This window comes from Eubalaena glacialis, chromosome 12, assembly GCF_028564815.1.
Source record: "Eubalaena glacialis isolate mEubGla1 chromosome 12, mEubGla1.1.hap2.+ XY, whole genome shotgun sequence".
In the NCBI taxonomy this organism is placed as follows: Eukaryota; Metazoa; Chordata; class Mammalia; order Artiodactyla; family Balaenidae; genus Eubalaena; species Eubalaena glacialis.
This window is the reverse complement of record NC_083727.1, coordinates 9,141,741-9,158,089: the sequence shown is the minus strand read 5'-3', so window position 1 is coordinate 9,158,089 and position 16,349 is coordinate 9,141,741. Positions and strand designations below refer to the sequence as shown.

Here is a 16,349-nt window from a genome sequence, read left to right as displayed (position 1 = left end):
AGACCACAGCTCTCTTTACCTTGTAACGGCGGTGCACTGTTCTTCACTGCAGTCCAGACCACAGCGCTCTTTATCTTGTAACGGCGGTGCACTGTTCTTCACTGCAGCCTTTGGTCGGTGATGGTTTCTGTCCTATTGAAAAATGACCTCATGTTCAAAATGGTCAGGTGTCCGTGGTGTGACTCTGCAGTCTCCCCAGGACCATCGGTCAGGGTTCCACAGGGCAACAGTAAGTTTCAGCCTCATAAATGTAAAGACTCAGATTTCTCTTGACTTTATATAAAGTTTAACTCTACAAATGGCCTCCCTTTGGCAAGTCAATCCCTTGCTCTTACCAAAAATTTTACAAAGTGAATCTTGCCTTTCTGGCTTCTGCTGAAGAAATAGTTATGTACCGAATATGTACAAAGGACCTCTCTCCCTGTTGCCTTCCTCCCGCGCGTGTGTGTCTTCTTGCTGCCCAGGCCTCGCGGGAGCGCCCTCCCTGGGGCATCTGGTAGGAGCTGGGTTTGCTTCTTCAGCACCTGGAGCTGAAGCATCTTCCACTAAACGGGTACAGCTGCTGCCCTGCCTTCACGGCGCACGTAAGCTCCCAAACTGGTTTCATCAGAATCTCGTGGAGGGCTTGCCAAAACACAGATGGTGGGCCCCACCCCAGAATTTCTGATTCACTTGGTCTGTGGCAGCCTAAGAATTTGCATTTCTCACAAGTTCCCAGGTGATTCTGTGTTGGTGAGCCTGGGACTAGACTTTGAGAACCACTGGCTGTGGTAACACCAAGTTTCTCATCAGTCTCATTTTTCCAAACTTAACAGAGCGTCTTTGGTGAGCTGGGTGCCCTCGAAGCAGAGCCTGAGATGGGGATTCTTGTTTGAACAGTTTACTGAAGAGGCTCTCAGGAGAGAGGGAGTAGGCGGCGTGGGGCAAGCTGGGCCAGACTCAGCACGGGGTCCAGCTTCACCCCCGCAGCAGCAGAGAAATGGGGCAGAGGGCGCAGATCACCTCCCGGGGCTGCGTGTTTTCTCCCTGAGGAATGTTGGGTGGGATTTCGGAGACTGCCTAGTGGAGCAGATGGGAGGGAACGAGAGAGTGCAGATGACGTGATTCAAGCTGGGGCACACGTGGACTTGGGGGCTTGAAAGGAAGGGAACGACTTGGGTTTTGTCTGATCACGAGAACACAGGGTGGGATATGATGCCCAGGCCGCTCTCCTGGCTGAGGATTTCTCACCAACGTTGAAAAACGATGTGCTACTTAGTAGCAGCCACTAATGTGGATGCTGTTTATGGGGCCTGTTCTGTCCGGGCACTGGCCCCAGGGTTGTACTTGCATTGTCTCTAACAGGAAGGAGGGCAGTTTAGAGATTAAGACAGGCTTTGGGGTCTGACTGACCAGGGTCATCCCTGGCAGTTGCTGAGAGATTTGGGACAAACTGCTGAGTACTTCTAAACTGCAGTTTCCTCATCGTTGCAGTGGGGATGGTCCTGCATACCCAATAGGGCTTTTGCATGAGGATTAAATGAGGTGCTGTGTGTGAAGAACCAAGCAGATGGTGAGTCCAGAATGAATGGTAATTATTCTTCTCTCCAGCTGACTCTTGCAGCAGTCCTGTCAGTTAGGTGCTGATGCCTCTGTTTACAGATGAGCAAACTGAGGCCTCAGGGAGATTGTGTGACTCACCCAGAGGCTGGAAGGCGTGTGTCCCATTTTTGGTTAACAGAACTCACGATGGAGTAGAATTGACTCTTGTTTTTACAGGTTAGTAAAATAGTGGCTGAATTCTTTGGCCACCATTGCCTTTGATGATTCCCTTCACAAAGAACGTTTACTCCAGAAATGTGTAGAGCAATGGATCCTTCAGCAAGATGGAAAAAAGTTGAGCTTTAATAAATAGGAACATAGAGCTAAATGCAAATACCGAGTTGCTAAAGCGGAATTTAGGTTTAAAAAGGATTGAAAGTACATTTCAGGTATTTCAGGCTATTGACTGAGATCCAGTGCATGGTAAGTTATACTGCAGAAGCACATATGCACAGAAAACTAAACACTGAGAAATATTTTGAAGGGGAAATCTTAAATGCTAAATATATTAGGGAATATATAATTATAATTTTTTGTTTGTAGCTGTCAAAAAGCCCACCCCAGTTTTCATTCTGAAAGGGAGTACTGGGCAGAAGGGAAGTCTCTTGCTTGTTGAAGGAATTCTAGATAATTAGTGTTTTAGCAGGGAATGCTAACCTCCCCTGGCCCTGGGGGTTTGGAGACACCTGAAAATGTCTTTCCTGCAGGGATCTGTGGCTAAGGAAACCTCCCCACGCGTTCTCTCTACATAGAGTGTTTCTGGCACCTCGATGAGCCCATGGTTGTACAGTTACTTACCTCCCTGTCTCCCTGTCCTGAGAGCCTCTCGGGTGTGTGAGCCAAGTGCCGGCCTCGGCCGTCTCTCAGGCTCCAGCATGGTGTCTGGCGCAGGGCAAATGCTCGCTAAGTGTAAGAAGTGCCTCAGGGTCCTCTACTATGTCTTGTACATTTTAATTGGGGTGTAAGCCCAGTGTCATTTGCCTATTAATTCTGTAGTCTAGCCACCCCAGTACTTTTTGTTAATAATTGCATTGTTGGAAATGACGTAAGTCATCCTGGTAATAGTTTTGGTAATGCAGAATTTCATTTCTAGCCTTTCAAAGTGTGAAAGAGTCATAAATCAATTTGATAAGAGACTCAGCTGGGTTTTTCCCTCCTATAAGTTGTATTTATTTTGTGTATTTCTGTGTATCATATAACTTAAAAGAATAATGACGTTTCATTTCTTAACATGGACTCATTGATGGGACAACGTGGTGTTCTCGGCTGTGTATTGAAATAAGTAAGCAGAAAATAAGGTCTCAGTAAGGCCTCTCAATTGAGAAGAGAAAACCGGCAGGTAGATGTAGTTCAGGTTGACCAGTTGTTCACATAAAACACAGTGAACGTTTGCCTATTCTGCTTACTTTCATCTGTTGCACATGTTCTGGGTTGTAAGTGTAGTGTCCCACAACCCAATAAGTAAACAGAAGAGGGACTTCCCTGGTGGCGCAGTGGTTAAGAATCCGCCTGCCAATGCAGGGGACACGGGTTCGAGCCCTGGTCCAGGAAGATCCTACATGCCGTGGAGCAGCTAAGCCCGTGCGCCACAACTACTGAGCCTGCGCTCTAGAGCCCACAAGCCACAACTACTGAGCCTGCGTGCTACAACTACTGAAGCCCGCGCGCCTAGAGCCCGTGCTCTGCAACAAGAGAAGCCACCGCAGTGAGAAGCCCGCGCACCGCAATGAAGAGTAGCCCCCACTCACTGCAACTAGAGAAAGCCCGCGTGCAGCAACAGACCCAATGCAGCCAATTAATTAATTAATTAATTTAAAAATACTTTAAAAAAAAGAAGTAAACAGAATATGTCAGTGGCGAGTGCCAGAGATGGAGCTGTTCTGGGCCCTTTCATTTGGAGGCGCTGAAAGGACCCATGTCGGGTGGAGCCTTGGTCAGAGGGTGTGGGCGGGGCCTTCCAAGCAGTCAGCAGATAGTCAGCTCTCCATGACTTAGAGACTCATCACCTGGTCTGTAGCTTACCTGAGCCTGACTTTCTCACTTGTCTCGCTTAGAGTGCTGTCTTCTTACTTTTACTGTTCTCTGGAATCACCTTAGTAGATGGAGACTACAGCTCCTTTCTCTGTTCTTTTGTTTGTTTCTTTTTTCTTTTTTAGGTGGATATGACTTCGTAATTCTCAATGACCATCTGGTTTTTGTAAAAGTGGTGCAATCTGTACCTCAATGTGGCTGAAATTAATCACTCAAAAGCAGTGTGGTATTCTGGACTGATTTTTAGGAGCCTGAATCTTCGTGCTGGCTTATAGATAAGTCATGGAAAGGTCTTAGATAAAACTTTGATGTATGTTGTCTTTTTTTTTTTTTTTTTTTTTTTTGGTTTATGCAACTTTATTGAAGAAAAATAAATCAATTACTAGCAGAGCTATTAGTTGATCACTCATCCATTGACAACTTGCATCATTTATTCAGTGCTATATTAAACAGTGTATTGGAAGATAGATTAACTAATAGCTCCAAGCCTCCTAACAATTTAAATGAAAATTACAAAATGTTTGAGACCCTATTTTGGAATACAAAGGGTGTTTGACTTCCAATTTCCATTCTCTGTAGAACAAGAACAGGTCATTCCTTTATTGACATGCATAAAATACATCACATTTTCTGTTCTGCTGATGCTATAAATTCAATACCAATTCTCCAGCCACATCAGTTATGAGCATAAAGTATATCATGTAACCTCAAATCTCTAACAGTGGAAGGCTTAAACAAGAATGGATGCTGTTAGAATAATGCTGCTTCCTTTGATGTGACAACTCAGCATCCATCTCCCTCCCCCTCTGATGATTCTTCAGCATGTTAGAGCAGTGAGGAATGGTTTTAGTCTCATAACCAAGTTAGAGTGAAGACATTGGCCACATAATACACATGCTCCATTTTTTAAAAAATTCTGAATCTTGGGCAACTGTTCTCTTGTAACTACTTTACAGTTTCTAAAAGCAGTTATTGTCCAAAGCTGGAAGAGCTTAAGTCTTCTCAGATGAGCATGTGAATGAATGGAGGGAGGTAAACAAAAAATAAAATTAAAAAAGATGAGGTCTGATAGGGGAGCAGCCGGATAAGAAAATCAAAAAAGGAACAGTAATTTAAAGTTTATTCCAGCTATAATGCAGGTTATTCTGACTTTAAGGTAGCATCACATGGCATACTTCTGAGTCCATTCCCGAGATATTCTGTTGTACTTATCTCTGTCTGTTTTATAGATCCGTGCAATCTCTGGCACTAGGGGGTCATCTGGGTTTGGATCACATAGCAGTGAACAAATGGATAAAAGAACTTTAGAAATAGTTAAAGCAGGAGACCACTGTGATCTTAGAATATCGAGACAAATGCTGCCATTACTGTTAATATTTGGATGATAAATTCTTGTTGTAAATGCAACCTTAGGTGGTTTGAAGGGGTAGTCTGTAGGAAAATGAATTGTCAAAAAGAATACACCGCCTTGATATGGGCTGTCATTAGGTCCCATAATTGTGGCTTGCCAATGAAACATATCATCCCCAACTGGACCTGCAGAACATTGTGCTGGAGGGTCACGGGCCAAATCACTAAGTTCCTTATTAATCCGTTTCAGCGCCATAGTCTGTGCTTTTCGTCTGGCTCTTCACTATCTCGGTGTGTGTTCAAAGTTCCGGCCAAAACTCTTGATTATCCCGGCGGCTGGGAAGGATTGTCTCTTGGTCTCACACCGGCTCTGCCAGACACAGGCGCAGAGGGGCCGGGGCCTCCCTCAAGCTGCGGCCTCGGCCTCCTCCCCGCGCGGCAGCTGGTGCCTCCCCGGCCCTACGGGGCTCACGCGCACGACACACCGTATGTTGTCTTATGTGAAAATGCTCCCCGACTTCTGAGAAAGTTGTGAAGTTTCCCAGGGATGTTATGAGGACAAGTTAAATAGAATTCTTTGGTGCCGCTTTGAGCTTCAAAAGCACAAACATCGCCTAAAACCTAGTTCTGAGTTGACCTCCCATAGATGATTCATACCTTCCATATGGTATTGTCTTCCTAATAACCATGCTTTAAAAAATTGAAATGCAACCAAATGTACAGTGCAATGCAACCAAGGTTTCTCCAACAATAATTTTTAAACTACTGGTCTCCCTCCCTTTAACTGAGAAGTAAGAGAAAGTTCAGCTAATTTTAATATGACTATGGTTTTCTGTACAGCACTGCACCATCTTCGTTTCTGTTTTCTCACAGACATCCATTCTTTACTCAATTTTTGTGATACAAATATTATAATTTTGAAAGAATAACCATGGTCAATGCTATCTGCCAACTGAATAAAAGGAAAAAATGGGGAGGGATAAATTAGGAATTTGGGATTAACGTATACACACTCCTATATATAAAATGGATAACCAACAAGGACCTACACTATAGCACAGGGAACTATACTCAGTATTTTGTAATAACCTATAAGAGAGAATAATATAACTGAATCACTTTGCTGTATACCTGAAACCAACACAACATTGTAAATCAACTATATTTCTATAAAAAAACAAAACAAAACACCAATCTGTGATTCCATCTGTGAGCTCTCTACTTTTCCACTTCAGTTCAGTCCAAACAACAATCAGGCACTACCCTCGGGGTTGGGACTGTGCCTGGCACTGAGATACCGAGAGTTACGGCACAGTGTGGTACACGCTGCACTGGGGATTCGGCAACGTGTGGGGTAACTGAGAACGGGGGCGGGGGGCGAAGCAGGGGCGCCCGGTATTGGGCAAGAAGAGCTTCTCACGGGAGGTCAGCTCAGCTGTGGCTCGCACGTCGTGAAGCCGGTCCTCCCATGCGCTCTGGTCCCTCTGTGCCCCCAGGCTGAGCCGTCAGCAGGGCTGCCTCGTGCCCTCATGCTGCTGCCAGTTGAGAACGTTGGGAAGCTCTTCCCTGTGGCCGTCTCTCATCTAACTGAAAACTGTGTCAGTTCCAGGAGCCCCGAGGAGGTCTCTGGTGGGACAGTCCTTTAGGAGGACCATCCAAGGACTCCGGTGAAGATCAGTCAGTGGCGTCATTGAGGGAAGGCTCCTCGCTTTCCTGAAGGAAGTCCTGGCTGGTTAACATGAGCTGTATTAAGGAGCTGCTCTTCCCGGGCACCAGGGTCTTGTGATGTGGGAACAAGAGGGAGACGCGGGGTGTTCCCTCTGCCCATGAGTTTGTGGTTCAGTTTAAATACAGAATTCAGAAGTGAGAAATTGCTGGAAAACAAGATACTAGTGTGTGCAGAGATGACAGGAAATGGAATTGTTGTGAGGCGATGTGAGGAACTTAGCTGCTGGAAGGAGGAGGACGAATACACAGTTATTTGGATTAAGGAGTCGTTGCAGGTCTGTTCACCAGCGAAGGGAAAATATGAATCTGAAGGAATGTGCACCAAGTAGTTAAGATAGTTGTTTCAGAAGTACAGCATCTCAAGGAATGTTCCTTTTCTACCTACATACTTCTGTACTGTCTGAATTTTACTTAGCGTATATTTACACAACTAGAAGGAAGAGTAACAGGGAAAATCTTTGAGAAAACTTGTAAGATATTTTAACTTAATGCTTTAATGTTGCACCACATGCGGAGCAATCAGAAATTTGAAACAAAAAATCTTTGTAATTCTAACGTCAGGTGTGTGTTGATTGGGGTTCTCCCGAGAAACAGAGACAGTGGGGCATGCCCCTCCCTGCCTCCAGTGTGGAGTAGGGGTCAGGGCCAGGCACCCCAGCCCACGCAGGAACTCCCTGCTTTGCCTGTCGATTCCGAGGCATGAGGAACCCACGGTAGCCGGGTGGCAGCGTTAATTCCAGTTCAGTGTCTCCAGGTGGAAGCATTCCTCCCTGTGGAACTAAGACCTCTAGGCTGGCAGAGCATCGGGCTGTGGGAGCAGCAAGCAAAAATATTCCTAGTGGGTCGCCTGGGTAATGGTAGTGCCATGCCCATTTCCACCCCTTGATTCCTGGACCTATGTATACCTACTGGCTACGGGAGAATTGGCTCCATGTAATTGGACACCAAATCCATACCCAGAGTGTCTGTTGCAGTCAGGACAGGACACTGCCCCTTCCACGATGGAAGTGGTCCAGTGTGATCAACCTGCCGCCAGGTCGCTGGCTGATGGCCGCGGGGAAGGGTGTGATGTCGGGCTCAGTGCTGATCTCTGCTGCTGGCAGGTTGGGCCCTCAGCGGTGGCCATAGCCAGTCAGCCTTGATGAGTGACGTCCACATTGCCCAGCCCACGTGTCTCCTCCATCCCTGCCGCCGTGGCCCCTTTGTTCACGAGCCCATTGGGTGATGACAGGGTGGATACCGATCCACAGAGTGGTTCATTCTCTCCATGTGATGACTCAGGTCCTCTTCTGCTGAGGTCACCCTTTGCTGAGGTCACCCTTTGGCGAGGTCACCCTTTGCTGAGGTCACCCTTTGGCGAGCATTCATGTGGGACACAAACATCTTCACCTTTTTTGCCCATTCATAGAGGTCGAGCCACATACCTCTTCCCCAGATTTCTTTGTCACCAGTTTTCCAATCACGTTCCTCCTGAGTATCTGACCATCCAGCAAGCCAGTGGCCACAGCCCAAGAACTGGTAAACAGTTGCACATCAGGCCATTTCTCCCTCCAGGCAACCTGAACAGCCAGGTGCAGAGCTCCAGGTTCTGCCCACTGCGGGGATTTCCGTCACCTTGTCCTTCAGGGGTGTCCAGGGAGGGGCTGTGGCTCTGCAGCTGTCCACTGGGGGGCGGCGTCCGCACATCGGGCCGAACCCAGGCCCCGTCTTCTCTTCCCCGGCCACTCATCGTGGGGAGCTCCCTGTGAGGCCATAGGTGCGGGCTGGGAGGAGGAGACAGTGTCGCAGGATTGGGGACCGCGGCATTGGGGCCACTTGCTCATGTGACTTGAGCCTTCCAAGGGCCTGCTCGGGCGGATCACGTATGTACCGCTTCCATTCGATGGTGGAGTGCTGCTGTGCACGCCCTGTGTTATGGCTGATGGATCAGGTAACACCCAGGTCCTGATGGGCAGCTCAGGTCACATGGTGACTTGTTGGTCCGTGGTTAAGCATTCAGTCTGTTTCGGGCCAAGAGCTATTTCTCAAAAGGAGAGTGGTTGTCTGTGGAGGATGGCAGGGCTTTGCTCCAGAACCCGAAGGGCGTGCACTGAGGTTCATCAACCAGAGGCTCCAGACAGCATCCCTGTGTGCCGTTGGTGCTTCAGGCACCGCTGGATCTGCCGGATCACGGGACCCGAGCGGAGACCAGCTCCCGTGGTGGCCTGACCCGTGAGGAGCCTCCTCTTGTTCTGGGCCCCACTCCAACCCGGCAGCTTTTCGGGTCACTAGGTAGATAGGCCAGAGTGTCACACCCAGATTAGGAGCACGTTGCCTCCGAAATCCAGAAGGGGCCCAATCAATTTGACACATAAAATTAACTATCACTATACATAGAAACTCAATCTGTATGTAACTCTTGAACTAATTACCTAAAAAGTAACATCTTGCATGTTTTTAAAATTATGAGTGCTTAGGAGGAAACTTTTATTTAGCTCCTAACTCTGAGTTGAATTATTATAACATATTCACTCAACTCCCATCAGCTACCCACCCTCCTACCAGGCGTTATGTCATGATCCACGTGCTAGATTTGTTTTCTTGGGTGGTAAATGTATTTAAGTTTTGCAAGATATTGCACTTAGGAGTGACTAGGCTGTATTTGCTTAGTATTTGACCAAATAGAATCCAATGTGTCAAAATATTAGAGCTGGAAGGATCTTTAGAAATGGTCTAGGCCAATTTACTTTTCCAGACAAAATGAAGATGCAGGGTGTTAGAGACCAGAGTGGAACTTGGGTGTTCTGTTGTCACTGAGAAGGGCTTCTCGGTTCTGGCTCTGCCCTGCCCCCTTGGATCTGAGAGGCGTGCTTTAGGCTGGGCTGAGAGTCAGCTTGTTGGGAGATGAGCTGAGGTTCTGTCTTCAGTTGGTAGCCTGGCAAACCTGGCTACCGATCAAAGGTGGCGACAGTGTGTTTGGAGCGATGCCATTTCCTGACCAAATGCTTGATGTGCTGGGCTGAGAGGTAGCGATTTTAAAGAACAGGATGTTGGGAATCCTGCTGTCTTAACTGCTCTGGGAATTGAAGAGGAGCCTCTGGAAAGTTAACCTACTAGATTCAATGTAAACGACTGAAGTACACACCTGGTTGACAAGATTACCATAATATTTAACATATAAATGAAATCATGAAATGATTCTGCCTTACTTCACTTTGTATTGATAAGTAGGAAAACACACTGGACTAGGAATGGAAGTACCTGGTTGCCGGCCCCTGCTCTGCCTCTTGCCAGTTGGGTACTTTGGGCAAGTGAACCTCCCTGAACCTCAGTTTCCTTTTCTATAAAGTGAAGATGATAATGCCTGCTCCAGGTACCAGGCCCTTTTGAGAATCAGATGTTTTTGTATTCTGTCCATTTCCTTACAGATATAGGAGGTTAACGCCCTTGTTTTAGAATGGAACATTTAGAATGGAACAAATTTATAATTTTGAATTATAAATTTGATTTAGCAGGGTCTTAGGTAACAAGTTATGATGATTAAAAAAGGATAGATGATGCTTTCTCGGAAGTCTAAACCCCATGAATGTGGTGGGTTGACAATTCAGTTTATGCTTTTCTGTTTTTATTTTAGAGACTGGGAAGAGATTTTAAGAAATTCAAGAATAAATAAAATGTATGAGTAATATTGTGGAAGCTAACATATTTGTTGGCTTAAATTGACACTGCATACCTCTAGTGTGGTCCATGTGAAGATCTTGGTTTTAGCTGGGATCCCTGCTACCTCCACATTAGAATCAGATCTAAATCCAAGGGGGAAAAAGTATCATTTGCTAATAGACAATAATGACTTTAAGAAATTAATGACCTTTGCTGATTAATGCTTCTTATTCAGAATATTTTATTTTCTAATTTGTTGCTGCCTGATTCTACTCTTTTGGTACTTCAGGTAATCTGCTTTATTTACAGCTGTTGGCACCTGAGTTCTCTTTGTTTGCTTCCAGTCAGGCGCACCAGACTGGAAGGCTGAACAACACAAAGATGTGCTCTTCCCACTGTGAAAATAGTGGACGTGCGGCCTTTTTCTTTCTTTTCCTTTCCCTTTCCTTTTTAAAATCAAGCACTGAGTCCATTTTTTCACCCACTCTTCTTCTCCCTTGCCAACCAGAAACATATTACTTATTGAGAAATTAATTCCAAAGTATGGGAATTAATAGCCATACAGTGGGGTTGTTTCACAGTCACGGTTTTGGGGGGAAGAGATAAAAATGTGTAAAAGGAAATAGTAGTACAGCCTTTCAATTGAATTTGGTGCATGTGACACCGGTTTTGAGCTTTTGTGTATGTGTGTGAATCATGTTTTACAAGAAATGTTTAGTTCTATATGATAGCCAGTGATAAAATCTTACATCCTCCTTTAATGTTGTTTGAAATTTCAAAAGAAATGACTGAAAATCAATTAAAGCATGTGTAGTATACTTTAATAACAAGTTTTTAAAAAGTAAATCAAAGCCCTTATACTTTGTATGCTTTAATTATGCTTAATATGCTTTTTCAAATTCCACATATTCCAGCCCCACAAACCATGCCCCCAAATCTGATATGTTTTCATGTCCTTCTTTGAGATACACTGCCTGGCACATTATCTTATGATTAAATGGATTCTAACTAAAACATAACTTTAAGCTTGAAAAAGAATGCTCTTAATACTCTGTGCATAATGTGTATCACAATGGTCTGATACTTGTGTATAGTATACCTATGTTAGAAAGAACAACAGCCTTAAGTGGCTTTTCATTACCAACAGGATAAAGCCCAAGTCCCTTTAGCCTTTCTATTGAAAGACACTGTTGGACCTGACTTAATACTTATGAAATGTACAGCAAGGGAACAGGTAATATATTTCCTTTGTTTCTTTGAGAGGAGTAAAAGGATCAGTTAAAAAAAGCTGGGACTTGAACACAAGTGCTAATAAGTATCCTCAGAAGTTGATTTGAGTCATTCTAATGACTCAGCAGTAGGGTTGTCTCACTGTGCTCCTAGTTAGCACTTATTAATAACAAATGATGTTGAGCATCTTTTCATATGCTTATTTGTCATCTATATATCTTCTTTGGTGAAAGGTCTATGAAATCTTTTACCTTTTAGAAAAAATTGAGGGTTTTTTTTGAGTTCTAAGAGTCAGGTCCAAACAAGGTCCGTTACATGAATCACATTAGGTTGATATGCCCTTTAAATCTTTTAATCTATAGGTTCCTCATCTCTTTATTAGTTTCCTTGCTTTAGGAAAACCCAGAACATGAGAAATTCTGTAGGAAAAGTGGATTTTCCTAATTACATCCCCAGGATGTTCTTTAGTCTGTTTTTCTGTCTTCTGTATTTCTTGTAAACTAGGTGTTAAGGTCTAGAGACTTCAAGTTTGATTATTTTTTGGGGGGTGGGGTGGGGTGGGTATTGTTTTGGAATTGCTTCATGGATGGCATCATGCACTTCCATCAGGAGGTATGTAATACATGATTGTCTGCCTTTTTGTGATGTTTACATTGGTGAGTTAGGGATTGTCAGTTTGATCCATTCATACTGCAGTCCCATCAACCTTTCACCTATAGCCATTGTTCCATTAGTGGTTGCAAAATGATATCCTAATTTTGTCATTCCTTCTTTATTTATTAACTGGAATACTTACACCAAGAAAAACTTCGCCTCATCAACTGTTTGTTTGTTATGGGGTAGTGTTTGTAAATAATGGCAGGATAAATGTGGGTTTTGGTTTTTTTCCCTTTGTGTGCCTGTTTTCAGAGCAGAAAGTTCTATACCATTCTCTAAAAGTTAACGGTGAGGATTTTATTTTTTAGGATTGTCGTGAACTCATGGATTTTAGCATACATGGATTTTAAGGTACATGTCTCAGCGCCTTGCACTATTTGATGCTCAAATTGTTCCGTCCTTGGTTACTGGGAGCCCTTTCCAGTTGGGTCTAGAGGTCTTTTGATATCTGTTTTGCCTTGTGGGATACTAAGATGTCCCAGGCTTATCTTGTAATTTGTTGATTTTTTTAATGTCAAAAGCCGTTTACCTACCCAAGTAGCAATGAGCACACCTAGATCTTGGTTTCTTGGATCTAGGCTCAGACCTTAGTTTCTAGTACCATCTTCCAATAAAAGGAACCAGGGTTCCATGGAGAAATGTCTCATTCAAGGACTGGAGCAGGAAATACACGTGAGTCTGGAGCATCACGTGGTGTCAGAAAAAAAGGTGGCACTCAGAAAACAAAACTAAACACGTCCAGTGTCAGGGGTGTGTCAGAGGGACAGAGGAACCAACTGAAACTGCCCCCAGTGGCCAAAGCAGGAACAATCTGAGCAGCAAAATACACGAAGTGGTGTTGGATTATAACCCAGAATGCAGAGTAGACATCCGTTAATTCTATTAGTGTCCATACCGGTAAAATTACTGGAGAAAAGGCAAATCTCCTGAGCAGTAGGGTTGTAAATAATTTATGTAGATACTCCTCCCTCAAGGAGGTGGAGCATGGTTCGCCGGTCCTGAAGTGTGGGCTGCCCACGGTCGCTTCCTTCCCAAGAGTCCAGGTGAGGAAAGGGGGAAGGCAGAGTCAGTTTACGGTGAAGAAACTGAACGGAGACTACTTAACCAGTGACCGACTTAACTTCAACAGCAATAGGTCATGTTGAGAGTGTGTACCACTGATGGCATTTCACCTCTGTGGTCGTCCCGCCAGACTCATAACTCCAGCCTGTCATGAGGAAAACATCACACACATCCTAATTGGAGGACACCTACGAGTTCTCCTCTAAGTTGTCAAAGTCACCGAAAACAAGGAACGTTTGAGAGACTTTCTTGAGTTGTAGTCAAGAGGAGCCTAAGGAAACGTGATGAGTAAATGTGGTGCTCGAAATGGGGTCCTGGAACAGATAAAGGACACTACATTCAAATTAAGGAAATTTGAATAAAGCATGGGCTTTGGTCAATAATAATATATCCATATTGATTTATTAATTGTGGCAATATACCATACAAATGTAAGATCTTAATAATAGGGGAAACTAGGTATGGGACATATATGGGACCTCTGTACTATCTGTGCAATTTTTCTGTAAATCTAAGACTATTCTAAAATTTAAAGTCTCTTAGAAATTTAAAGAGTTGTTTACCCTTTGGCAATAACCCCAGGAGCTGATATTTGTATAGTGCACCATTGTCTTCAAACACATTCTCAGTTCCTTTCTTTGAGTTTCTCCTCTAGTTTCTAGTTAGGCAGGGGATTGCTTTTCATGAGCATTAAGGTCATATCTAAAGAAACATGTTGGAGCTAGCACCACAGTTAAAACATAGAACTGAGTGGTGAGGATCAAGCAGAGAGTAATCTCTTCTGCACTGGCCGAGGTTTTCATCCTTTGTTACTTAACAGCCACAGAGGGGACACCACCCACACTGCAGGAAGCCTTGCCCTTGCCAGGGGGGCAGCACCATGTCTCTGCCCAGACGGGCCCCCCACCCAGCTGATGGGCCTGAGAGGCAGGGAGGGAAGTCTGCTTTGCTGTCCGTGTTCCTGCTGTTGACAGATGGTGTCATTCACGTGGGTGAAGAGCATGGGGGGGAAGAGACCTGTTAGGGATGTGCCGAGTTTGCCAGGCCTGTCTGGCATCCAAGTAGAGATGTCGGACAGGATATAGAGTAAGGGATTGAAGACAAGAACTTGGAAGTGATCGTGCTTAGATGGTTAAACCATGGATTTAAAGCTGAGACTAGATCAGATGACTAGGCAGTCAGAGTAGACTGAAGAGGGCAGGGTCAGGACTGAGCCTGGAGCTCTGCGCCTCTCGGAGGATGGAAGCGGAAGAGCTGGCAAAGGGGAGACTGAGGAGTACTGGAGGCCACTGTGTGTGCACCGTCCCCCGACCGCGGTGCGTGTTGGCCCCTGAGGCTTCCAGCTGCCAGCTGGTCCCCTGCCCCACTCCCCCATCCCCGTTCCCGCCAAGCGGCCAGCAGCCCATGACCAATGCCTGGGGTGGCACTGGAGGCCACCCCTGCCTTAGAGCGGGGCCAGCTGTACCGGAGCCACACACCAGGGCTCCCTGTGGGTCAGGCTGAGGAAGCCGGTCTCCAGCGACACATGTCCTTCCCTTACACCCCAGACCTGTCCTGCCTCGCTCACTGCCTTTGTCCTGGGAGGAACCACAGGGAAAGGCTTCAGTGCGCGGGTCCCCATCCCAGGCTCTGCTTTCAGGGACCATCACCGAAGACGCCAGTAGAGAAGACTTACCGAGGGGTGAGGCAAGTGCCTTAGTGAGTGTCAGCTGCCATTCTTCCTTTTCCGGGCACAGACCTCCCTCCTGGAGCCTGGAGCCTGGAGCCTGTCCACCGCGGGACGGGGAGGCCGGGGGCAGAGCTGGGGGAAGTTGGGAGGTGGGAGCGGCAGGCCGGGCCGGGGGCTGGGGACACAGAGGACGCGGTTCTGCCCACGAGAGGTGGCGACATTGCCACAGAGGAAGTGACGTTTGAACGGCGCGTTGAAGGAAATCCTGCCCCAGCTTCAAGGCTTAACTCGAGATCCACGTGGGGTGGCCCTGGGCCCCCTTTTCGGCTCTGTCGGCATCGGCCTCCCATTTGGGAGCGCTCCAGGCTCGCCGGCCCTGCGGGATATTCATTTTCGAGCCACAGCACGTCGGCCCAGAGGAATGGAGGGGAGGACCTCCAGAACGCTGTGACGTGTGCTGAGCTGGTCGGGTCTTTCGGCCGCCAGAGCCCACCGCCTTCCCAGCCTGGCCCCTTCCTCTGCCCGCAGCCCGGCTCCTCAGGGGCACGGCTGTAGCTCCTGCGCTGCTCGCCCTTGGCGGGCCTGGCGGTGGCTGTGTGGCGGGTGCCTAGAGACGCCTGTCGGGTTCATAAGACGACTCTGATTTCTTGTTGGAGGAAGCCATGAAGGGAGGCCTAGCTGGTGGACGCACAGCCGGGAACTGAGAAAGCGTTGTCCTGAAGCACAGTGGAGGGCCGGCGGGGAGAGAGAGAAGGCAGAGCCTTGGTCTGTCTCCTCAGAGCGTGGAACTGGGACGTCTCGAATAGAATAGAATGTGAAAGTCTGTGGAGGTAAGGAAACATTCAGAAGCAAAATCTGAAATAATTGTACACGTGTCAGGTTGGAAAACATTTTGCAGTGTGGCGGGGTCGAGTGCGCTAGGGTCTAAGGCACAGTTGGACTGCTGCTGGGGCGTGCGCTGTCGGCTCGCTCTGGAAGGGGACCCGGCACCGCCTGGTGAAGGCGGAGCTGCGCCTGCCTCCGGTCCGGCTGTTCCAGTGCGGACTCGGGAGCCCCGCTCCGGTTCACGGGGCCCGTGGCAGCGTGGTCACGAGCAGCCGCGCTAGCGTAATGAAAGCGGGAAAGAGAGGGAAGGCAGCCTGAATGTTTGTCGGCGAGGGGATGAGCTAACAAACCGTGGTGTCGTCGCGGTGACCGCGATGAAGCGGTGAGCGTGGGCGACTTGGAGCCACGCTTGTCAGCGAGGATGGATTTCACAGCCTGATGCTGAGCTGAAGAATACACAGAGGTTTCAAAGCTTGACAACGTGCAGGAAGGCTGGTCATGTGGAAGCTGGATGGCAGGTGCATGGAAGGTTATATCCTGGTTGCTCTTCTTGGGTGCATGTTTAGTTTTTTCTGTA

The 16,349-nt window shown here is 46.7% G+C and overlaps 2 protein-coding genes across 2 annotated transcripts in view; one reads left to right on the top strand and one right to left on the bottom strand.

The window, feature by feature from the left end:
- The window catches only part of TULP4 (TUB like protein 4), a 169,085-nt gene that overhangs the window by 71,370 nt on the left and 81,366 nt on the right, over positions 1 to 16,349 (top strand). The window lies entirely within an intron of this gene.
- On the bottom strand, positions 3,962 to 5,440 carry LOC133102612 (ubiquitin-conjugating enzyme E2 D3). The gene has a single exon (XM_061207657.1). It carries the CDS (start codon positions 5,216 to 5,218, stop codon positions 4,775 to 4,777), a length of 444 nt encoding a protein of 147 aa, XP_061063640.1. The 5' UTR covers positions 5,219 to 5,440; the 3' UTR covers positions 3,962 to 4,774.

Excerpts from the sequence above, each read along its gene's own strand:
- LOC133102612 (XM_061207657.1), bottom strand. The coding sequence starts at position 5,218 with ATGGCGCTGAAACGGATTAATAAGGAACTTAGTGATTTGGCCCGTGAC.